At 47.7% G+C, this 25,386-nt stretch overlaps 1 protein-coding gene across 7 annotated transcripts; it reads left to right on the forward strand.

The window, feature by feature from the left end:
• Positions 1–4,656: 4,656 nt before the first annotated feature.
• On the forward strand, positions 4,657–25,304 carry LOC117889747 (high affinity cAMP-specific and IBMX-insensitive 3',5'-cyclic phosphodiesterase 8). 7 transcript variants are annotated; one of them, XM_034794188.1, is made up of 19 exons: positions 4,657–4,769; positions 9,669–10,511; positions 10,572–10,656; positions 16,625–16,752; positions 18,952–19,008; positions 19,288–19,493; positions 19,635–19,694; positions 19,798–19,852; positions 19,942–20,040; positions 20,456–20,566; positions 20,653–20,822; positions 20,964–21,174; positions 22,537–22,704; positions 22,764–22,862; positions 22,926–23,174; positions 23,276–23,498; positions 23,564–23,721; positions 23,784–24,054; positions 24,113–25,304. In XM_034794188.1, the coding sequence occupies exons 2-19, from the start codon at positions 10,200–10,202 to the stop codon at positions 24,253–24,255; spliced, it is 2,805 nt and encodes a 934-aa protein (XP_034650079.1). In that variant the 5' UTR covers positions 4,657–4,769; positions 9,669–10,199; the 3' UTR covers positions 24,256–25,304. The 7 variants fall into 7 exon arrangements, with proteins under 7 accessions (XP_034650079.1, XP_034650080.1, XP_034650083.1 ...); XM_034794189.1 differs by having other exon boundaries at positions 22,564–22,704; XM_034794191.1 differs by lacking the exons at positions 4,657–4,769; positions 9,669–10,511; positions 10,572–10,656 and adding exons at positions 14,804–15,001; positions 15,038–15,178.
• The last annotated feature ends 82 nt before the right edge of the window (positions 25,305–25,386 follow it).

Genomic DNA, 25,386 nt, shown 5'->3' on the forward strand with positions numbered 1-25,386 from the left:
CATTATGTTGAAATTTATGGAAATTTTTGTGGTTTTGTGGGGGAATTCGAAAACCGTTTGAAGTCCACTTAGTGGCTGCAATTTGTACGGAATTCGCATTTAATTAAACATCCGGTGCAATGAGAGTGGGTCGGTCCTTGGGTCAACCAGACTCCTGGTTTTCGGGCATTCAATTAACTATGAATAAATAAACAAAAGCAACAACTTGTTGCAGATGAAATCAACAGGAAGCCGCTGACAGGCAAGCTTAACAAATAGCCGCTATAAGGAATAAAAAGAAAACACGGATCCCAGGGGATTTCAGGTCACGTGCTGGAATGTGTTACATCTCGAATTACCGAACTAATCAGGACGCGGCCCCTCCATAAATCGTTAATACGAGCAGATTGTGGGCCGGAGAGAAGGCAGAGGAGCAGTGGCATGTGGCCGTGAGCCTTTCTCTGGCCGACATAAAGGAGGGCATGGAAAACATTACAGAAATTAGCTCGAAGGAATGGAAGAAGGCGCAGGAAGAGCGACAGCGAAATGTATGTATTTATGGATGCTACATACACAAATATGTAGATATGTATGTAAATGTGTATTGATGTTGCTGCTCAAATTAAAGGCCAATAATACAGTAATAAAGTTGGCATCCAATCGGCCCCGGCCTATGGCCACCCAAAAGCCAAGCCAAGAGCCCGAGCCAAATCACCCACAGAGCCACGCACAAAACACACAAACACACGCACACCTGTACGGGGGAGGGGAACACACACGCACCTTGACAGGCAGCGGCGCTTAAAAGTATTTATAAATTTTATATAATGTGCACAAGATACAGGACGTATCCATCCATCCACAGGCCGAACTCCAACCCTCCATGGTGTGCCCCCCCAGCATGAGGTACATAAAGTACAATAGCGGTTTGCCCTTTTTGGTGCCGAGCGGGAAGTAACCTCTATTATTTACCAATACAAACTAAGCTTTAAAAAAGAAATGTAAAATTACCCAGCTGATGGTGGTGGGGGTGAGAGCGGAGCGAAGCAGCCGAGCACGAGCACGAGCAGGGCAGAAGACGCACGAGACCCGAGACACGAGCACGAGCGGCAGAGCCAAACATGTGTACGGTACACACACACATCGCCTCGCCACTTTAATACAACAATTGTGTGGCTTTTTAGTACACACACAGTGTGCGCGCAGGGGGGGAGGGAAGCTCTCATGCATGTGTTTATGTATGTACGCCTCGAACCTCAAACGCTTCTGTCAGCAAAGCAACAGTTGTCCCAGAGAATGTTGCTGAGCATAAAAGCTCAGCACTGCAGGCGGCAGCAGCGACAGCGACGCTTGCGCATTAGCAACATCTGCAGCAGCGGAAAATGTTGCCTACTGTTCAGCAGGGGACAAGCAAGAAGCAGCAGCAGCAGGAATATGTACCCAAATATGTTATTCATCCCTCCATCAGGGGGCAGGCAACTTCAAATTCACCCTTATCAGAAAGCTCTCCAACACACACATACAGGTATGGTGTCCCCCCCGTTTTGTTTCGCAACATTTTGCGGGCATGCAACAAGCATGCTTTTGTTTGTATTCGTGTGCCGCAGCAGCGGGGAAGCGTCTCCTGCTGCTGTTGCTGCTGCTCAACATAAGCGCTCGGGTGGCACGAGGACGACAACGACAACGACGACGACGGGACAGAGCAGCACTCGACTTATGTAGAATTTTTTGCACACTTGAGAGTTTAGTTCAGTTTTGGCAGAATTGATAGATACTCGTGTACCCGCAGCACTCGCAGCACGCAGCTCGCAGTTGTACCGTTTGTGCGGCTATATAGATATAGATACAGATACACACACGCACAGACAGGGCAAACAGCCAGTGGCACTGGCACAGGTTTTTCCCCCGCTGTTATTTTGGAGCCACTGGGCACTTGGCTAACTGACTGGGCCACATCGTGTCTATCTATCGCCACATCAGGCAGAACCAGAACCAACACCAGCACCAGCACCAGAGCCAAAAGTAAAAGCAAAAGCAAAAAGCTAAACCAAAATCGGCAGGCAGCACGCTTCCAGTGGGAAAACATTTCTGGCTTGTTCCCGTGGCGCTGCTGCTGCTGCTGCTACCGACGACGCGTCAATGAAATCCACGTTGATTTTTTTATCGCAATTGTGATTTGATTACAGAAATACAAATATAAATACATACAATCCAACCAGCGAACCCAAACGAGTGCATTTCGCGCATAAAAGTTCGAGTTAAAGTGCTAAACGGTGATCCAAGTGCTGCTCCTGCAGGTGTAACAGGACCCATCAGCCTGCAGTTCCACAGCAATTTGCACAGCAAAGAAGGTAAAAGAGAGCACCCCAACACCCCAGTCCCTGTCGTTCCACATTGCTGTTAATATGGTCGCTCCGTGGCTCCCCCTCTGGGCATGCCGTGATTTGTCTCTCCCTCCCCCAAAGACTACAGCCAGCTAATTGATAGTGAAGCAACTGGGAAGCGCATGGCCGGGCCGTAGCTGGGGCAAAACGCAATTACAATTACCAAAAGCAGAAGCAGAAGCAGAAGCCGAGAAAAAAATGCTCATACTAGGATGAATATAAGCTCATCAAGGGAGCCAAGGCACAAGAACCGTGCACCATATACCGTATACCGTACTCTCCCCATGTACGCGTGTGTTTGTGTGTTTTTGTGTACTTTTGTGTGTGTTTGTGTGTGTTTTTGTGTACTTGTGTGTGCCGGGGTCTCAGCAAAGTTAAGCTGCGTGTGGGATGCGGAGACTCACTTCCCCCCTGCACAGCTGGAGTCTGGAGTGGGCAAGGCTTTGCCGCAGGGGCACGGTCAATGATTGAATAGCCAGAAGAGAAGAGTTATCACAGATTTTTTCCTCCATTGAGTAGCTGCAGCCTCCATGTTTGCCAGTTATCAACAAAATGCCATCAAAGCTTGCTACTGGCACACGAAATGTTTTTAAAGCCGAATAGATGAACATTTTCCCATCAATAGGGTGTGGGTGGAGGGTGTCCAGGAGTTCATCACAGGAGCTGATTCCAATGGAAGTAGCCTGATACGTTTCAAAACAAACCTTCCTCGTATTAGGAATTAAATCACAGCAGCAATTTAGTGTTCCTCAAATTAAATATGCTAAAAATATCTGACAATTCAGTGGGGGACGCTTCTTTTCCATTTAAACAGCAAGTTAATTAGGATCTAATTAGGTTCCAATTATGTCACAATTTCCCCAATACACCTGGTCTATAGCCAACCAGTGGAATCTTCTTAGCTTTCATTTCATTCATCGCCTGAGCAGCTGCTCCAACTGCAAAGCAACTCACGCGATCAGCTCCAACGCAATGTGCGCGCTCTCCCTCTCTCACTCTCAATCTTTACGCTCAGCATTTGGCTTTGATTTCTTTTCTTCGATGCATAAACATACAAACACACATATGTATATTCCATTCTGCTGCCTCTCACCGCTCTCTGGCGCTCTCAAGTTCACATACAAATACTTGTTGTACTCGTACTTCTCGTTCGCGCTGCCTTTGCTCTGCTGTCGGTATCGGTCGCTCTCCATCGCTTCATTCGCCTGCCCCATACCGTACGTACACACATTTTGTGTCTGAGAAGAGATTGTTTTAGTTTTTCTACCATTTGGGCTGCCGTTTGCCTTTCGTTCGTTTGCCTTTGCCTTTGCCTTGCCTTTGCGCTTTGCGCTCTTCCTCTTGATCCGGCTGTTTCTTTTCTTTTGTGTTTCGTACGAGCCGGAGAGCAGCGAGCTGCGAGCTGCGAGCGAAATCATTTGACGTTTTGCTTTGACAGGTAACAGGCAACCGTTGTCGTCGCGTCGTCGCTGCTGACCGTCGCCGCCGTCGATCGCCGCTCCGTTCCGTTCCGTTCCGCTCGCTCATTCTCGGGGTCGGTCTGTCTGGTTGTGTCGTCTAGTTGTGAGTCCCGTGCATAGTACCGTACGCAGAAACCTATTACTACTCCACTCCATCCACCCACCCAAGCAGTGCCCAGCAGCAGCCCCCATTCCCTCTCTCTCTCTGTGCAGCAACAACTCCGTTGTAATCGAGTATTATATTCATTCGATTGCTGATCAATGCGTGTGTGTGTGTGTGTTGGAGTGTGTGTTTGTGTTGGCAGAAGCAGCAGCGGCAGCAGTAAATGTGAGCCAATTGTATCTCTCAGATATTTTGCGGCGTTATCGCGGAGCTACTGGCTGCTACAGCCTACCGCTGCTACATCTGTGACGACACAGTGGGTGCTGCCGCTGCCGCTGCTGCTATTATTATTTTTAATGCATTGCATTTACGATTCGTGTATCTACCGTACATACATATGTACATACATACATACTTACATATTTTGCAATATCTTGTGCGTCAACAACAACAGCAACAACAACATTCGTGCGATGAACGTGACCTCCCGCGTATTAAAATAAATTCTAATTTGTGCCACAGCGAAAAGAGCAACGAAAAGTGTACAAAATTCTTATTCTTATTGTTATTCGGGCGATTGTACATATCTACATATGAGAGCATACTCACGCGTGTGTGTGTGTGGTGTGTGCGTTGTGTGTGTGTCCCCCTAATATTTGTCATGAGTGCGTGCATATAACCCCTCCCCCCTCCCAACACACCATTGTTCATGTGTATTTGTTTAATTTATATCTAGAGTCTGATATAAATATTAAAATAAGAAAGTCTACATATAGTACGTTGTATATATGGAAAATATCACTGGCCACACAGCCCCGCCACAACTAAGCGACAAATTTTCTGGTACGTCAACAGATAATGTATTGTGATATATGTACATATGTATGTAAATATGTATGTATACATACATTTGTATGTATTTGTGCACTGCTTGGACATTTTTGTTTTAATTTTTGCGGAATTTCGTTGGGGCAGTTCTTACACACTTGGATACAGCGGCTACAAGATATAGTTAGCCTCCCAATCATGAGTGTACATATCATTGTGTCCACCTTGGAGTCGTCTGGCTGGCAGCTGCCCTCCAAAAAGATCATAAAATAACATCAAATATAATAATAAAATTCGCTGAAAGGCAGTTGCTGTGGCGCGGGGGGAACTTCTTCTCATGCAACTGGCGTCGCAAAAAACATTTTCAGTTTTTAATTTAGCTGAATATGGCTTGTCGGTGAGGGGAGGGCTGAGGGGCTGTCTGGCTTCCCATAAAAATAACGCTTAAAATGTTGTCGCAGCGGCCAATTCCGTGTCCCGTGTCCGTGTCCGTGTCCATGCAAGGGGCAGTCAGGTGTGTGCAGGGGTGAGGTAAGGTTGCCATAAACAATGCGAAAAATATCGCTTCGTTGTACTTATAAACAAGCCACAATAAATTTTTGCAATTGGCGTTCGCATTTTGCATTTTTCATTTTTCATTACTTTCAGATTCAGATTTCGATTTCGAATTTCTGTGTATCTCGGGGGAAGGTACTCACGGGGGGACTGACCCATTTCGGTGATAATCTAATGACTGATTTTCCATATACGCGTACGCCCGTACACACATTCGTTTGTGGGTCGGACTCCTTTTCATTTCATTTCCACTATCTATGCGATAGTCTTCTGCCACCCCGCTCCCCCCTGCACACTCGCAATCAGTATTTTTTTTCGTGGGGCTTAATTAATTCTCGATTTTAACTGTTTATTAAAAGGGAATGTTTCCGAGAGGGGTGGGCGGCAGGGTGACGCGTACTCTTGAGTCTGTTGGGGTATTGTTAACAGCAAATAAATCCAATCCGAGCAGCCAGCCCTGCATACTGATGGGCAAATTTTCAACGCAACTCGAACGAGCAGCAGCAGCAGGGGGGAGGAAAATAAAAAAGAAACGAGTAGGGACGTGTGAGGCGCTTCTTACGCGTCACAACTTTAGGACCCGGCACTCAGTACTACATCTGCACCTTAGCGGTGTTTTGTCAAATTTTACATTTTTCCTTCATCTGTCATCTGTCATCTACATCTACAACGCTTCTCACACCAGCTTCTCGCCCCCCTTCCCTAAACTCACACACTACAGACTCGCGGCAGAGGCAGAGGCCGCATACTGCAGAAGCAGAGTGTGAATGAGAGAACTTTCAAAAAACAAATATAAGCTGCGGAACGGGGTGGGTTTAGCCACTGCAAATTAATTTCTTCATTCTGGCTATAATAATGGTCAAATCGGATCCCAATCGGATTGGTGATCTGATAGATATGGTCATTCCCTACAGACTGGCGTTTTTAGTTTTCTGTTATCTTCTAAATTGTAGGGAGGTTTTCGCTCTTTTGCGGGGCGGAAGGGGGCGGGGCTAATTTTTGAAATACACTGGTTTCAGTGAGAGCATACAGCAGTCTTGGGCCAAAATTTGGTGGCTCTAGCTCTTATAGTCTCTGAGAACTAGCCGACAAACAAGACGGACGGACGGACGGACGGACATACGGACGGACGGACAGACGGACAGACAGACATGGCTCAATCGACTCGGCTATCGATGCTGATCAAGAATATATGTATATACTTTATGGGGTCGTAAACGTTTCCATCTGTGCGTTACATTCAACCGTTATTCGCACAAATACAATATACCCCATTTACTCTTCGAGTACAGGGTATAAAAAGCAAAAGAAAAAGCTGAAGCTGAAGCTAAAGCTAAAGAAAAGAGCGAGAAATACCTTGGAAATGTTTATTATAACTACAGTTATGCAACCTGCACACAGCCAGCCAGGCAGCCAGCCCCATGGGCATGCTAAATAGTTTCCTCACCTCCCCATACACAGTTATCCTCATCCAGCCATCCAGCCCCATGCCCATCCCCGCTCCTGGTTAGTCTGCAGGTTCGTCCAACTTTATGCTCAATTCGCTGCTTGCCAAATAGCTGTATTGTCAACTGCTTGGGGGCAATCAACACACTGCTTCACCCTCTCCCCGCTCTCCGCTATCCTCCTTCCGCACTCTTTCGCTTGCTCTAATCGCTGTTGAGGGGGGGGACTGGTTCTAGTTCTAGTTCCAATTCTGATTCAGTTTCTGGATATTCCGCTGCGACACTCTGTGCCTGCACCCCCCCTCTCCCACCCATGCCTTGTTCCATTCCTCGTTCCCCCTGCCTTCTATTGTATTATCTCGCGCTTTGGTTCAGCATTTGAAATGCAAATTTTTAACTGGCAAAACTCTGTCAAACGGCCGGAAAAGTCTCCCATTGATATTGTTGAGGCAGAACTATATGTGTTGTATCTGTCTCTCTCTCTCTCTTTCTACTCTGCCCATTTGCGTGCTCTTTTCATGTTCATTATTAATTAGGCGAGGTCCAGCCCTTCCGCTTGTAAAACATTTAGTTTGTTGTCTCTCATTGTTGCGGCCTCGAGGTCTCTGCGATCAGCCACAAACAATTTCGAGGATGTTTGTGCCAAGAGGAAAGTTGTACACAACTGAAGGAATTTGTGTAATTTCAATTCTACATTAAGCCCCCTAAAGCCGCAACGATTACAAAACTCTCATTACTTGTTTACCCTTACAAATCCCCCAAAGCAGTTGAAATCGATCGCCATAGACTGGCACACATCGTTCGATTGAGTGTCCGATAGCTGAACACATGTATCCATAGAGAGAGAAAGAGAGAGAGAGAGAAACGCATAAAATATATATGTGTGTGTGTGTGTGTGTGTGTGTAGACGTAGCTGTGCTGGCATGCAATGTAAACAGAAAACAGAAAAGTGAAGCCGCGCGCCGCAGCCTGCGAAAGCATCATTTGGTTGCTTTTTGGCTGGGCAAAAACTATTAGCTACAAAATTGCTCAAATGCGTTTCGATGTTGGGCTGTTCCGATGTGCCGCTTATGGACTGCGTCAGCTACGTACATGGAGTGGCTCCATTTGGTACATACAGCTGCGATTAGACGTACACATATCTCTCTCTGAGAATACGTAAGTTTTGTGCTGAGACACAGAGACGCACAGCCACAGCCGCGAGCACTTGCATACTAATCGGTTTGTGCCAGGCGGGGCCCGGCCTGCATCCAGTGGGGATGGCTAATCGAATTCGGCACTTTATGTGGCACATGCCACACTCAAGCCGAGCTGGCTGCTTGCATACCGCGAGGCGCTCGATGCCACCTGTCCCTGTCCCTGTCCCTGTCCTTGGCCACAAATTATCTACGTAGACACAGCCGCCGCTCGTTATTTATTTGAAAAACTTAAATGAGCCAAAGTGTACAGTGAACGGCGAACGGCGAACAGGCCATTATTTGTACGTTTAATATGGACAGGGAAGCTAAAAATAATTTGTTTAAATCAACAAACACCACCATAGACCCGATTCGTGCTCGATGGGGAATCGCTGCCTGCCACCCACTGCCCCCACATCATTGTGCTGGGACTGGTACTGGTACTGGGACTGGTGCTGCTGCTGTTGCTCTTGGGATGTGGATGATGCCTTTTGTTTGTCTCTGCCTCTGCCTGGCGCTGTTTACCTTCCTGTTTCTGCGCCTTCTGTAGTGACGCCTTTTGTCTTTTGCAACCGGCAATGCAACAGTCGGAGGCAAGCAGTTGAAAAGACAACAAGTGTCCTCATATTCATGTATGTTTTACATGTATTTGTGCAGCTGAAAGAAAGCCTTTTGCCTTTGCCTTTGACAAGTCAATCAATGTCGTTGGGGATAAGACTATCTCCGGTTTGGCCAGCAACTTCCTCTGGGAGCGGACGCCAAGATTCAACAGCAGACATGATCAGCTCCAGAGACACACAGAGACAATCTTTGAGCTGTCAATGTGGCAAGGACTTTTGCAACTAATATCCGTTCCGTTCAATTACACTCCCAGCTCCTGGCAGTGACTTTCTTGCCCTAAAGTTTTGATAGCTGAATATTTAAAGTTGTGACAAAAGGTGCTGCTAGACCTTCGGAGTAAGTGTCCGCCAAGTGTCCGCTGCTGTCCTTCGGGCTCTGTCCGCTGTCCCAACTTAATATTTCCCACAGGCCGGAGTATATACATATTAGCCGAAACGCAAACAAAACTCTGACTCTGCATAATTCATATGCAGTGGAACGCTGTTCGGTCACGTGCCGTGTCCCACCTTGGCTTCGATAATCATTGCCAATATTTGGGCTTTTATGAATTTATAACAATCACTGGCCACCACACCCCACTCCCCCAATTTTTTGACAATTATGCGGCTGTTCCAGCGTACATTTCGATGAGAGTTTCAATGAAAACAAAAAAAACGCTTAACGGGGGACAATGTCTTGCCCAAGCCATGGCTCATCGTTTATCATTTGCATTTATCATTGTCAATTAATTGGTTTTTTTATGGTAGAGGCTAGGGCCAGAAGCCGAGAGCCAAGAGTGTGGAGCGCTTTGACATAGATTTCCCCTTAAAGAACTGACAGCAATTGAACCAAATCATATCATATCATAAATTCTTAGCACAATCCTATTAGAACTTTTAATTTTACTTTAAATTTTTGCAACATTTTCCTCCCCATAAGTCACAAGAGAAATTGTAATTCCATTTCAATGCCAGTATTCATTCATGAATGGAAGTTCCGGGCATAATTAGCCACAAAAGGAATGCTGGGTAGCTCTCATTGCATATTGATTGGGCTTCAATAACACAACTGACCTTTCACCACACCCTCTTCTCACACTCTGACTCTCTCTCTCTCTCTCTCTTTGCCTTTTGCAGTTTTGGGTAAAATGTGAGGCAGTTGCAGTTGCAGTTGCGGCAATCGTCAGTCAATCAATAGACCGCCTGCCCGAAAATGTTTCAATTATGTTACCCGCAACCACAAGGAGAGCCACAACAACAATTACAGCAGCAGCAGAATCAGCATCAGAGGCAGCAACAGAAGCATCAACAAAATCATCGAGAGCAACTCAACGTCAGCAGCAGCAACCACAGAGCCGCATTGGCCGTGTCCGGAGGAGTCGAGGCGGAAAAAGCGTAGGCCAGAGACTCATAGAGGGAATAGTCAGCCAATCATCCATCCAAGGGAGCAGCAGCACGGAAACCGAAACCAAAACCAAAACCCGCACCAGCAGAACCAAATTAATACGTAACCAAGAGCAATTTAGCATAGCAACGGACGAACGGACAGGGACACGGACACGGACACGGGCAGGGATACGGACAGGGACACGCTCTGGCAGCTGGTTTAGCCACGTTCAAAGGATTTGAGTTTAGAGCGAAAAGTAAAGTCAGAAGCAGGACTTCGACATGGGCTGCTCGCCAAGCACACTACCCCCCAACTCCTCCTCCTCCGCGAATGCTGGCCCCACTGCAGCCAATTCCGTCCCACTGTCCCTCGATGCCACCGAAAAGGATGGCAGCCGCTTGTTCTGCATTAAGCTGCGTCGCAGCCGCCTGCGCCGCTGCAGCTGCGGCGGTGTTACGCTGCAGCAGGGCGGAGGCGATGGCAATGGCAGCACTGCGGGCAGTGCAACCTGCGGCAGCGGTGCGGGCGACAACCTGTGCCACCAGGTGCTGCTGAATCCGCTGCAGGCCAAAAACGAGGCAGACTACGAAAAGGTAACCCAATCCCCAGTCTTCGCCTGCCCCTGCTTTAATCGTTCTCCACTCTCTCCACAGCTAAGCACCGGCAAGAAGGACTCGATTGTGACGGTGGCAGCATTGGGCAACTTCACCCACAGCGTGGTGCGCCGTGCCACTGGCAGTAAGTACCGATATTTAAATCGCTTTTTGTGCCCCCTTTGATGACTTGCCTTAGACTTAATAATAGCAAATATACTCGTAGATAAGTCTAATCTGAAGTGATAGTACTCCAACCTCAAGAACTATAGCACCGTAATTATCTTGAGGAATCTGAGAGTTGCCTAAATCTGTGCTCGTTTCCTTTTGCAAATCATTGGGGAATCCATCAAACATCGTTCTAATCCAATCGACTCAAGTGGCAGTCATAAGTCAAGCGCTAGATAAAAGCCAAATCATGCTGATAAGTGCAATGCAGGGTATCCGCAGTTCGTTGCTGTCTGTGTGTGTGTTTGTGTGTGGAAGGGCGCAGGTAATACGATCGCATTGCTGGAAAGTCAGCTGGCGCTTGTCTAAGCTTCAAGCGCAGCTGTTTTGTGGATGTTCAATTAACAGTTGCTGGCCGCTCTCCTCTGCCCACTGTCCACTGTCTGGGTCGGGCTTCTGTAGAAGCAATTGTCCAAAAGAGCGTGAATGAGCTTTACTTTACCACCCGCTCCTCTCTCTCTGTCTGTCTGTCTGCTGCTCACTGTGTGGTGTTGTTGTTGCTGGTTGAAACTTGATCGCTCTCTCAGCAAAGGTGAGATCGCCAAAAGAGCGCAAAGCTTGCGAGATAAAGCGACAGCGAAAGAGAGAGAGCAAAGCAGAGCAGCGCAAAACAGAGCAGCGCAGCGCAACGCAACGCTGAGCTGAGCTACAGCGGCAACGCAACAGCTGCTCCCCATTTATGGAGTCATTCGCTTTTAACTGTTTCGTCGCGTCGGTTGCGCACACGTAAACGTATATCACTGCATCGCATGTATACCGAAAACACAGCACACACACATGCTCCGGCCTCTCACACTCTCCGCTCTGTGTGTTTGTTTGTTTGTGCATAAAGTCGCAGAATGAATCCAGTGTAACCGCTGTACGGCCAGCAGCCTCGCACGCATTATGCAAATGTCAAGAAGAGTTTGACTTGATCTTGCGGGCGTGTCTCCGGTCGTTCCCCGCGTGCTGCGCGGCTTGCGGTGTGCGTTGTGCGGTGCGGTTCGTATCGGTTCTGTTCAGTGAGAACTGGTCGCTACAATCGCGGCCTAATGCAGTGAGTGGCACACAAATTTGGCAAGTCGTGCAAGCCAGTGCATGGCCAACCAGTCCAGAGTGCAATTAAAACAACAACAACAACAACAAAAAACGCATAGAGCAACAACTTCTCAGATACAATAATACAACAAAAACCGAAACCAAAACCGAATCAGAATCAGAAAAAACAGCAACAACGTTGTCGATGTGGAAAAAAACAGCTTGGCATGCTCTAAAATACACCAACAACCACACACACACTCGCGGGCAGCAGGAGATGGCGGGAGGGAGGGCATCAACAAAAAAAAAATGTGTTAAAAATCAAAACAAACTTCACAGCTAAGTGTGCCACAAAAAAGCAAAAAGCAACAAGAACAAGTGTAACGAGTAGCAATCCGATCCAATACAATCCACGACTACGCTGCGATGCTGCTGTGTGTGTGTGTGTGTGTGTGTCGGTGTGTCTCTGTCCATCTTTCTCTTTCATTCTTGATTTGTGCTTCGCTCTGCATCAGCAATTGTTTCGACTCATTAGCTGGGATCCGCATTCACGCCAAAACACTTTGATTAAAATATGCAAAAGATTCACATGACAAAAATCTGGTTCCACGAGTCGTCCGTCGTCGCCAGTGATCCATGCCAGCCAGCGATCGTTGGGCATCGCATCTCTCATCTCTCGTCTCTCTCTCTCTCTCTTCCTCTCTTGCTGTAAACAATCGCCCACAATATGGCGCCAAAGCATCAATCAAAGCCAAAAGAAAACAAAGCGAAGCAGAATCGATCGCTCGACAACGATCAATTATGTGTCTCTAATCCCCACCTCGCCCCCACACCCTGTCGGACTCCTGCAGTTTATCAGTTTTCGCATCAATTAAATTCACAGAAATGCGAGTGAAATATGGTGAATTGATCACCCATCCCGCCCACTCACTTTCTCACATAATTTCCGATGCTACCTCCCGTTTTACACTAAATCTTTTGCCTCATTTTCGTGCTTTAGCTGTGAAGACCAACCACGTGAAGGCGAATTTCCACGAAAATATAGTTAGAGAACAGAAAACCCAAAGCAGACCAGACCCAACCCGTCGTCCGGCACAGTTGGAGATTAGATTATGCCAAAAAGCGAAGACTGCTGAATACACAACACCCAAACTGGTGCTGGCCTGCCTGTCCCGGCCTGGCCACAAACGAGTTGGTATCAATATGGAGCCATTGTTATATGGCCAGTGGGTGCCCCTGGCCCCTGTCCCTGTCCCCGACTATCGCTGAGCAAAGAAGATCGCGCGCTGGCAGATAATGTCCCTCCCTGTGGGACAGTTTGATTCCGATTTGGTGCTGGCCACCACCACACCTATTCGTAGGTGAATCCAATAAAGCACAGGCCCAACCACACTCAAAGCTAGATGTAGATTGTGCACGCGTGTTCCATGGGCTCCATGGGCTCCTGTAGCTGTATCTGTATCTGTATCTGCATCTGCAACTGTATCTGTGGCAGTATCTGCCCAGCACACACACACGCACACACACAGACACCATGCGGGGGCTAAACATCTGAATACTATGAGCAAACTTGGCTGATATTATCTTATCACAAATTAATTGGTTGCCATGACAGCGACACAAGGCGCAAAAGGCAACCCAAAAGCAACCCAAAAACTGATCGGACAACGTTGACGTCGCTGAGCCGCTGCCCTCCGAGTGCTGGATAATCCGCTCATTGTATTCAAATTTAATTTTCTCCTGGCTATTTGTGCTGCCATCATTGCATTGCACCTGTCGCCGCCTCTAAGCGCCTTAGCTACGCCTCAGTGTGCGCGGCAGCTACAAATGTGTCTGGCAAGCCCAGCAGACCGTTAGTTTACGCTGAAGCGCAGCGTTGTCGCCGTCGCTGCTGCTGCGGCTGCTGCTGCGCGGCTGGCTCTCTGTGGGCTTCAGAATCCGTGCGAGAATTATCATCTGGCAAACAGTTCTTCATAACGGATTAGAGCGGACGTTGCGTCTAGTCAGGGGGTTGGCTCTCCATTTTGGCACTCAGTTTCACAGTTATCCAGTTTCAAGTTTCAAGTTTCAGTTTCAAATTTAAGTTTTAGTTTTCCGTTTCAATTTTCAATGTAAATTCGAGTGCAGCGCCGTGAATATTGCTTGCCAATCGATCAACCAAAAGTCGAGTCTTATTTTTGTTGCCCTCATGAGCCAGTGTAGTAAGTATATGCAGTACTCTCAGTGTGTGTGTGTCTCGAAATAGTTTACCCAAACTTTAAAAGTGGATTGAAGTGGTGTGGATGGAATGGAATGGGTTGCCAGTGGATTGGAGTGCCCCGAGTGGCGGCTTGGAGCCTGTTGCCTGTTGCTGGCGACGTCAGCAGGCTGTGGGCTGCTGTTTTCCCTGCTTTTATCTAAACAATTTATCGATTTTCGTTTAGATTACAACGCGTGTACCGCCAGCCACTCACCTCCCAACTGCTCTCTCTCCCGCTCGCTCTCTCGTTCTGGCTGCCCAAAAATATAACACAGACGATAAGATACACTCGACCCATTTGAATAAGCGCAAATATTGTGTCCCTCCACCCCCCCAATCTCTGTGGGTACATACGAGCAAATACTAGATACTCTCTCTCTCTCTCTCTCTGTCTGTCTCTGTCTATCTGTATCGTTAGGCCCCTCTTGGAACCCACTTTTGTGGGTACTTTCCCGCTGGATAGTTTAGTTTTTGTTTATACATAATATGTATACATAGGTATGTATATATTCCTATATGTATCTAGTACATAATGTATCTTTATTTATTTTTTTTGGGGCAGAAGTTCTCATGCATTGCATGTGGAGCGGGTTTTATCATTACGCACTAATTGTGCGAAATCAATGCCACAGGCAGATAAAAAACAACAACAGCAAAAGCGAGCAACTATTGCGTACATAAATGACATAATTAACATAATGCCACGAAAATAATTCCAAATTTTGTGCAAAAACTACGCAGGGAAAAGAACACAACAAAAAACAAGAAATAAAATAAAAACACAAAAACCCAACGAGCGTCGGTAAGGAAGTGCGCCTAGAACCCGCAATGATAATTTCCAGTCAGCCAAACTTGGCTGGAAGCACGCCTGCAGCAACAACAACAAACACTGACATTGCCAGCACCCTGCCCCCGCCCATGCCCAGCTCGGTCAGTGGCGCCCACACGAGTGAAGAAAGTGTTGAAAGTGCTCCAAGTGCTTGCAATTGTGTGAGGCAAGCGGGCAACGGCAACGGCATGGGCATGGGCATGGGCATGGGCGTGGGTGTGGGTGTGCATGTGGGGGCCAGACAAACGCCAGCCATGGAGGCAACAACAACAACAACAGCAGCAACATCGGCAGCAGCAGCAGGCAGCAGAGATTCATTAACGCGTCCGGCCTCCGAGTCCGAGCTGGCTGTGGGTAAGGCAACCCTCTCCAGGGGCTAAAGTTGAGGTTGATGATGCGGTTAACAAGGGGTAGCCGGGGGAGGATCTACATATGTGTGTGTGCGTGTGTGTGTGCCTGTTTTCCCCCTTGAAAATTCATGTGTGTTTGCTGCTGCTACACAAATTTATTTTCCTAGCAATTAATTACTATGGCCAAAAATTGCTGTGCATTTCCATCAAATGCTGCAAGAGCAAACTTCGAGCAAATTGAGGTGCACATTTCGGAGCGTATTTTGAGCAATTCCCAGAAATATTTGCAACTGAAATGCAGCACTAACAAATAGTTTTAGTTATGCGCACAAAGGCAGCAGCACATCAGCATATATTCGAAATTAGAAATGATTAAAATTCTCATAATCAAATTCGTGCAAAAACTTTTGCTGCAAAGCGCTACATACATAAATGTAAATACATAAGTTTGCATACATATTTACATACATTTATGTACGCCTGTTGTCTGCTTTGCTAAACTTATCAAAACATTCCCATAAATGTCGAGGGTTGAACCTTTTTCGAGGGGGAACATTGTTACGAAAGTTGCAGGCACCGCAGCATTTTAATTTGGCAAAAACTTTAGGCTGCTGCAGGAATGCGAAGACTGAACTTGATGCTGGCTTTAAGAACTCTTTTCAGGGACTCCCTCGAGGCATTGTATTCCCCTTGTTTGAGTTTCTTAATATATTTATGCGTTTATAATTTGAATGGTAAATGCTGCAATAAAGTAGTTTTAGGGGAATTTTACTTGTTTCCAAGTAGCTTTAGTTTTTATAGAGTTATCCCTTCATCAGTTCGTTGCCTTTGTCGCAAGTCTGCCAAGTAGTAACTCAAATGATAAATTGAAACACATTCGCTGCTAAATCATATTCCTCGGAGCCCTGAGCCCTTTGACCTGTGCAACTTTAGTTCCCAGTTTCGGTTGTGTTTCCCGTTTAATGAAATACAATTTGCCGTGCGGCTTAGGTTCCTCCCCGCTCGGGTTCCACTTCTGGCACTTTGCCGTCAGTGACAGAAGATAGAAAACCTGCCCTGACCCCCAAAGGACTCGAGCGTACCCTTTGGGGGGTGCCTGAGATCTGCACGTGCGTACGTGTGGCTATGTTAGTGGCTGCCCCTGCATGTGTGTGTGTGTATTGTGTGTGTGGCTATGTCTTACTTCGGTTTATAAAGTGTTTTTGAAATGCCAACGTTTATAATTAAATAAAACGTGCAACAAGAGAAATTAATGGGCGTGCGTGTGGGTTGTCTCTGTCCCTGTCCCTGTCCCTGTCCCTGTGTGGTGTCTCACCATTCATCTTGATTGTGTGCGTGCGTGTGGGCTGCCCAAAAGTATGCAGCACTTTCACAGTCCCCCAATATGTAGCATACCTTCAAGCGTTCGAGCGTCATCTGAACTCTATTCTTTTCGTTCTTTTTGTTGCAGGCACTGGCACTGGCACATCGGGCACCAGTTCATCCGGCGGAGGCGGCGGCAACAATCGCCCCGGTCATCGCAAGTCATCGCTCGCCCTCGCCCTCACACCCGAGGATGAGCCAATGGATGTGTATCAGGTGAGTGTCCAGCTAGAGGATTGGGAATGGGATTGGCACTGGGCTCAGTTTTGGGTACACCGCATGGCACTGTTACGTCTTTTGATAAGATCTTATCTTATCACAACTCGTTATATGGCAGCAGCAGCAGCGGCAGCAGCAGAGAGAGCAAAGGCAAAGAGCGAGGAGCGTGGAGCGTGGCAATTGTTGCGCTTTTGTCGCTTTTTACATTCCGCTTTAAATAGCCGCTCACCCATACCCACACACAATCGAAAACTACGCTGTGTGTGTGTGTGTTTTTGCTTATAAACAATGAGCTACCAAGAGAAATCAAATCAATTAACATTGAAGGTGGGAAATCAAAAAGCAAAGAAAGAAAAGAAGAATAGATTATACGCCCGGTTGGCTGTCGCTCTGCTCGCTGTGCGAGTTTCAGTTGAATGTTTGAGCGTCGCCGAGTCGCGTTTCCGTCACGAAACTGTGAATTATTAAAGTGCTCGCTCGCTCGCCTCAGGAATTGATTGAGATTTGGATACAAATATAGATTGAGATACAGACAGACAGATATCCGAGCACGTTCGCGAGTGTCGCATGGAAAATGCCAGCGCCAGCGCCTGTCTACGTTCGGGCTTATGCAAACAACTTGTTATTGATCTAAGACATTGAGGCACCTCCACCTCTGCATCCACCGCAGTGCTCTCTCAAGTGCTCGTCGTCGTAATTGTCATTGTTATAGTTATTGGCATTGCGAATCCGATTGTGAGTGGCTGAGCGACTGACTGAATGAGTGTCTCCCCCGAGTGCCATTTTATAATTAGCTAAAAAATGCGCAATTGCTTGCCAAAACTCACGAATGTCTTTCGCCGCAAATCCCCTGCGAAATCATCATCGGCCACTGGCGCTGGCCATGCCAATGATTGCCAATCCGACTCGGAATCCGACTCGGAGCAGTATACCATGTCTGTTGCCTTAGCCATTCAGTCGCCGCCGTCCGATCCGTGCCGCGATAACAATAATGAGAATGAGAATGGGCGACCACCGCCGCACTCAGATGGCGATAGCAGCTACAGCCGGCTGATAAAAGCGCCAGACAGGAGCATGGAGGAAAGTTCGTGCCACACGGAAATGAGAGTGGAAACGATTTCGGGGCTAGCTGCCGGTCCAGCTCCAGCTCCAGCTCCTGCCCCAGCTCCTGCTCTGCTTTCCATACCAATTCCCGGGCGTAATTCCATTTCGCTGCCATTTGCGGGTCTCGGCGCGAGCAAAACGCCCGAGGAAATGGAACTGGAATACGAGGCGAATGTGAAGGCCGAGGGCGGGGACATTGTGACACCGTTGAGGCGCAGCAACACGGGCACAGGCACCGCCACGAGGCCGCACAGCATGTCCTTCGCGGGGGGACGCAGTGCGTCGCTGCAGCCGGAAATAGTCGAGGTCATACGCAGCTTAGACGTCCAGGGGCTCTTCCTCAGCAATCACGCCGTGGAGGAGAGAGCGGACCACGAGGCGGAGTGCCATGAGGATGCGGTGGTGCTGCGACGCAAAGTTGCGGGCTTGGAGCGCAAATCCTGCAGCCTGTACGAGCGGCGTATGCCCAAGACGCCAAAGCTACATCTAATGGTGGCAGGGAAAAAACCGCAGCAGCCGCAGCAGCAGCCGCAGGAGGAGCAGAACGATGACGATGATGAGTACAAAGTTTTTCAGGTAGTTTACAGTCCCAGGCTCCCTCCATCTGCCATCTGTTGGAAGTGTTTGCGGGGCACATTTCTGGGAATATTTTCTCTGCTGCTGCTCGTACATTTTCATTCCCACTGATTGACATGGCGCCCAGCTCATCCCAAAACCCGTGGCAAAGCTCCTGACAGAAAGACACGACACAGCCCGTGTACAGCCAGTCACAGAGTCAGCGTCAGCGTCAGAGTTGGGGAGTCAAAGCCAGCGATTTTATTTTAATTTATCATCATTTAAGCGACACGAGCGGCACACACACACACGCACTGTACACACACACAACACACACATTTACACTGACAGCCGTGCCTGGGGAGGGGGTGCGGGGCATGATCTGAAGCCAGGTTAAGCCCTCTTATTTTGATGGAAAATCCAGCGGAGCTGCTGTAGATTTTTATTTAATTTTACACGTTGTTTCACCTGTCGCCGCCACCCCCCGCCACTCAACTCACTGTCTCTCTCTTCCTCTCTCTCCCTCTCTGTGTGCAGCGAAATCTCATGGACTTGAAATATCCAACCGTGCTACCACCGAATCCTCAACTTAAGGTAAGCCTCAACCAGACAGACGCAACGCACCGGCCTGTCCGATTCAATCAATGCAATGCTGCTGGCTCAAGGTGAATTTACGGGGAGGTGGCGTCTTCACCACAGGGCAAACTCTATCCCTTTCTGGCGCTTGTCCCGCTTAGCGCGGACAGAAACCGTGGTGAATAAGTTATTAGTGCTCCCCACAGCGGGCAACGTCACCTTCCGTAAAGTTCACCTTGGGCTGGCCCTTGTTGCTCTCCTTCATCTTATTTATATTCTCCCACTGCTCTCTCGCAGGCTCTTTTAGTTTTCCACAAATCGGATAGCATCTGCGAGGCGGTCGCCTCCGCCTGCCAGCGCCACCAGCTGGACGTAACGCTGGTCAAGTCAAAGGAGGAGGCCCTCGACACGCTGCACAAGTCGTATGCCACCGCCCAATGCTATCATCTAATCATAATTGATGCGCGCTCCTCGAAAAATTTAGATGCCGAGCATATTGCAAGGTAAGGAAAGGCCACACAACACGAGAGTTGGGTGGACCTCAAGTTTGCTGCTCAAAAGTTTTGCCGTCGGAACTTTTCCATTTTGATAAACTTTACACTTTGCCATAAAACTTGCCTCTGTTTGCTCTCGCTCTCTCTTAGAACAATACGTCATACACATGGACACCATTTAACGACAATAATTGCCGTCTGCAAGAAGAGGTAAGTGGCAGGGCAGCCCAAGCCGCCAGCCGCCTGATGGCAGTTGCTCATCAAGAGCTGGGACAGTTCCATTCTCACAGCTAGCGAACGCCTTTCTTTACAGTTTCTTTGAAAAGGATGATGTGCTAATTGCTCTATTGGACGCTGGCGTTAATAGAGTAAGTTTTTGCCAGTTAATTGGGCCATCAGCAGACCGAACAAGTAGCAGAAGTAGCAGATAGAGTGCTCATCGTCTATTATTCCACAGTGCGTAGCCGAGACGACTAACCTGGCCATGTGCAGTGTGGAGCTGAAGCAAATACTGCACTCGATCATACGGCCACACAATGTCATGTCCACTCAACAGGTAATCAAGTTAATGTCCTTTTACTTGGGAGGGTGGAGAGAGAGTGCCACTCGTTGACTGCTCCACACAGTCCAGACGGTTGACAGGCGAATGTTCTTGTCTCGTTCTGGAAATTAATTCAATTAAATGGTCCAAGTGAAATTGTAAACCACAAGCTGAACGCTAGTCCTCATTGTATACCCTGTGGAGCACAAAGTGGGGCATATTGTAGGGGGAAACCTTAGTCACAAACTCAGATAAAGTTTTGTTTGAAGAGTGCCGACGGACCTGCGATTTCGGCAATCGATAATGGCCTTTGATTTATGGAGCTACTGTTTGAAGTTCTACAAAAATAAACACACAGATTAGTTGCGATAATGTTAGACTAAATAAAACCTAAACCTAAAGTTGTTTCCTTCTTGTATCCCCCCAACAGGCACTCTATACGGCGTTGCATCGGCTGAAGGAGGTGGTTCTCATCACGGACGATGTGCTGCGCATCCAGTACGCGAATCGTGCCACCGAGCGTCTCCTCAACATGCGGCTGGTGAGTGGCATGCCCCGTGGGGTGTTCTGTGTGTGTGCACTGGCTGCAATTGAGGCATTAATGGGATTTCCTTGTTTAACAAACAGGATGAAATCATTAGCAAGCCACTGGCGGACATTTTCGTGTCCGATTTGTCCACCATCAGCGAGCAGGGCAAGAGCATCAAGGAGTTCGATGGGATACTGACGGTGCGCCGGAAGAACCAAGAGGGCATCCCCATGCACGTGCGCGTCGTGCCGGTGGCCTGCATTGGCAGGTGAGTGTCATCAGTCCTCCCAGTCCTCCCTTTGCCCAAGGGCAAGGGACTCCCCTCTGGTCCACCACTCGGCGCTTAATTGGCAATTTCCCGTTTGCGTTGGGGACGTTTGTTTCTTTCTTTTTTCCTCTCATTTCGCAGTGCACCCACTCACCTGATTTTCAACTTTGATGTGCCCGGCGGGCAGATGGACTTCATTGCCACACTGCCGCAGCCAAAGGAGGCGCCGCGCGGCTCCCTGCACTCGGTGCGGCGCTGCAGCTTCGACGTGCGGTCCATTGCCTCGGACGGACTGCGAAGGACCAGCCTGGCCAAGCTCACATCCCTGCCGCTGGAGGCGCCAATCACTAAAGTATGACTCCGCTTTGTGCGCTTTGCTTGGAATTGAATTGGTTTATGGCTAAAACACGGGAATGCTTCTTGTGCCTATTGGAATGCCCCCCAACCCCAACTCCCACCTAAAATGTCGTCCGTGCTTGTGTCCGTGTGTGTTTGTGTATGTGTGTCTGGTGTGCGTACTGTGTGTGTGTGTGTGTGTCCTGGTGTCGTAGTGTCCCATCATGCCCTGTGGCGTAGCAGCAGCAGCAAAAGCAAAAGCAAAAGCATTAGCAACTATATTTGCACAAGAATACAAACCACACACACGCCGTTCCACCACCCTCCCTCCATCCACACACACAGACACAGGCACCAGCGATCAGAGAGAGAGAGAGAGTGGACCCTCCTCCCCCCTAAATGCATTTTCAGCAGCAGTCGCATGCTCTCGCTCTCTGCCCACAAATGTTTGCACTCACTCTGCTTTTAATTATCGAATCACTCAATCAATTTACGGCTAATATAGTCAAATGGGAACTAAAACATTCCATTATATCCCCTCTCTCCTTCGCCTGCCTTTCTTTTGCATACGGCAGCTGCAGCAGTGTGACGCGCTCTCACTCACTCTAATTATGCGAGCTTGATGTTGTTATGGGCGCAAAATTAGCCATCGCAAAGAGAGTGAGTGCAGGCAAGCAAAGTAAATTACGCCATGGTGCGGTGGTGGGCCGCTCTCTCGCGACCGCAGCTTTGTATGCAGTTTCGCGTACGAAAACGTAACTGAAACCAAATTGGCTGCCGTGAGAGCGCTTTTGAGTGAGAGCCCCACCTCTTGCTCGCACACTTGGAGATAAGCAGTTACTTTGCGGCTCTCTTTGCAACTGCTTCGCACGTGTTTTAGCTTTGTGAGAGCGGGAGAGCGCATACGACTTTACTGTAAATGCATTTGCAGTGACACCATCCATCCACGTTTCATCTCACTCTCTTTCTCTCTCTCTGAAGCTCCTAATTTGACATCAAAAATTTCCGCCTACTAAAACCAAAAATCAACGCAAAACCGCAACAAACAAAACCTTAATTGCACATCTAAAACAACATTATTTACATATATTCTCTTTTTATCTCTTATTTGTTATGTTCTCTTTTTTACTTTTATGTTTTGTGTACTCGAACAATGAACCAAACTCATCAAAACAAAAATATTAAAACAAAAATAATGTACAAAATGTTCGTTCGCACGTTCGCTCGCTCGCTCGATTTTGCTCGCTGCGCGTCGCTAACCAAAAACAAAACCAAAACCAAAATAATAAAAAATGAAACAACACAACATAAAACAAAACAAAACAAAACCCAACAAAAAACGAAAAAAAAAACAACTGCGCACTCACTCGCACATTAGATAATCAATTTACTATCACAAGTACAGGAGAATTGTTCGGCCGATGAGGCGCGGCTCATAGACAAGGTCTTGGAGTTCCTAAAGCGCGAGGGACTCTACAGTCCGCAAATGAAGGAGATACGCACGGACGATCCCATAGCCACCGATCTAATTGGTGCTCTATTAACGGTGAGTTCAAGCTGTTCAAGACAGAACTTGCCATAATCTTTCTTTTTCCGCTGCTGCAGGGACCGAGTGTTTACTCCTCGCGGCGCAGCTCGAATGACTCCATCATACGCACAGGCAGCTCAACACGAACGGCCACCATCGTGCCCGCCAAGATGAAGGTAAGAGTCTGATCCACTTAATAAACATTTAAATGATTCACTTATCCCTGTGCTTTATTCCAGGCCAATCCCATTATAATGGAACTACTTGAAGAATCTCTCAGCTGGGACTTTGATATTTTCAAATTGGAAGAGATCACCGACTACCATCCGCTGCTCTATTTGGGCATGGAAATGTTCCGCCGTTTCGACGTCTTCGCCACCCTGAACATTGACGAGAATGTGTGCAAGGCCTGGCTGGCCGTCATCGAGGCTCACTACCACAAATCGAACACCTATCACAACAGCACACACGCCGCCGATGTCATGCAGGTGTGTGTCTCTGTGTGGCTGGCCTTCTGGCCATCTGGCCATACTCCAATTATCACTTATCTGTGTTTGTGCTATCAAATTGGTTTATCGTTTATCTGCAGGCCACTGGCGCGTTTATTACGCAGCTGACCAACAAGGACATGATGGTCATGGATCGCATGGAGGAGGCCATGGCACTGATTGCGGCTGCCGCACACGACATCGATCATCCGGGTCGCTCCTCCGCCTTTCTGTGCAACTCAAACAGCTCTCTGGCCATTCTGTACAATGATCTGACGGTGCTGGAGAACCATCATGCAGCCATCACTTTTAAGCTGACTTTGGGTAAGGAAAAGGACTCTTACTCTAAGGGAAAATCATCTCTAAACATCTCTCTCTCTCTGCTGCAGGCGATGATAAGATCAACATTTTCAAGAACCTCGACAAGGAGACATACAAGTCCGCGCGCAGCACCATTATAGACATGATTTTGGCCACCGAAATGACGCGACACTTCGAGCACTTGGCCAAGTTTGTGAGCGTCTTTGGAGGCGAGGAGCCGCGCGAGGTAAGTGCTGGAGTAACCTTCGAATATAGATCCAACTAATGGCATCCATTGTTTCCCCTTAGCACAATCCACAATCGGATGAGGAGACCTCGATACTCATGCGCCGCATGCTCATCAAGGTGGCCGATGTGAGCAATCCCGCACGGCCCATGCAGTTCTGCATTGAGTGGGCGCGGCGCATCGCCGAGGAGTACTTTATGCAGACGGACGAGGAGAAGCAGCGGCATTTGCCCATTGTAATGCCCATGTTTGATCGGGCCACATGCAGCATACCAAAGAGCCAGATTGGCTTCATCGAATACATAATACAGGACATGATGCATGCCTGGGAGAGTAAGTGTTGAAGGTTTATCTGTGTGTCTGCCATTCATTGACTGATCTTTCTCTTCAGGCTTCATTGACATGCCCCAGCTCATCACGTACATGCAGATCAACTACTCACAGTGGAAGAAATACGACGAGCAGGGCGTCAATACGTTGGCCGACATCATGGCCAAGCAGCCGCCGATGGGAAAGCTGGGGAATTCCAAATAGCATACGGCCTTCCGGAGATTATTCTCGGGTCTACTAAAGCCACTGCCGGCCCAGGCGCCGGGCACATCCACAATTGGCGAGAATGAATTGGAGGATTCGCTCTAGTGACGGCGCAGACGGGCCCGTGGCCCCACTTGGCGGCGCAGTCACTCTGCATAATAATTCTCTCATTCTTGTTGTTGTTGTCGCTCCCACACAACTGGGACACATTTCCGCTCCATCTGTCATACATATCTCGGACTAACAGGAAGGCGTATGGGTGCAGTGTCAGTGGCAGCGGTGGTGCAGTGCTGCCACAAAGTCCACAAACACACAAGTGGTGCCAAGCGGTGTCGCAAAGGCAGAGAAAACAGAGAAACAAAACAAATACCTAACCTAAACTAAAGCAAGTTTAAACAATTATTGGGCTGGACTCAAAATTTAATGTTTAAGAGGCATCACAAAATGCAAAAAGCAAAAAGCAAAAGCGAAAATCAATACAGAAACGCAAATGTATATCAACCTAATGTAAATGTGAGTCTGTCTGTGTGTGTGCATGCCCCCTGTATATGTGTGTGCTTAGAGGGTAATGCAAATGCAAATAAAAAATAAAAAATTTATAAAAAAAACACAAAAAACAAACAAAATCCCACAGAAATTGGAACAACCACAGAGGAACAATAGGGCGTGCGCTCAAAAAAGTACCTAGAAACGGTATAACGGTGTATAGAAGCAGTATAGAAATGTTAAGCAACAATTATGAGCAGTGAGTGAGTGCTAAACACAAACATTTCTCTTTGCCCAACAGGAAGACAATCGATGTTAAGTGCTGCACTCAAAATTGTGTCTAAAAATAAATGTTAGTCGTTGTCCAAAGCGCAAAACCTGAACGGGAAGAACTACTAAATATTTACTACTATAAAAACAAAAAGAAACAAAAACTGAAGAAAACAAATTCGAATCCACACACATGAGACATATGAAATTGTATGGGGCCCCTTTTTACTACTACTACTATCTACCTACTAATTAACTAGTTACCTACTTTCCTAAACTAACTAAAAAGAAAAGGAGAAGCGGTGCGGAGAGGAGAGGAGAGCAACTTTCCTAACTAATATTATTAATGTTGTTTAGCTTTCTAAGCAAAACTAA

Source organism: Drosophila subobscura, chromosome E (genome assembly GCF_008121235.1).
Source record: "Drosophila subobscura isolate 14011-0131.10 chromosome E, UCBerk_Dsub_1.0, whole genome shotgun sequence".
In the NCBI taxonomy this organism is placed as follows: domain Eukaryota; kingdom Metazoa; phylum Arthropoda; class Insecta; order Diptera; family Drosophilidae; genus Drosophila; species Drosophila subobscura.

Coding starts and splice junctions, on each gene's coding strand:
- LOC117889747 (XM_034794186.1), top strand. CDS start 17,689: ATGTCTGTTGCCTTAGCCATTCAGTCGCCGCCGTCCGATCCGTGCCGC. Junction 20,041..20,455: donor ATGTCATGTCCACTCAACAG/GTAATCAAGTTA, acceptor TCCCCCCAACAG/GCACTCTATACGGCGTTGCA. Junction 22,863..22,925: donor TCGTGCCCGCCAAGATGAAG/GTAAGAGTCTGA, acceptor GCTTTATTCCAG/GCCAATCCCATTATAATGGA.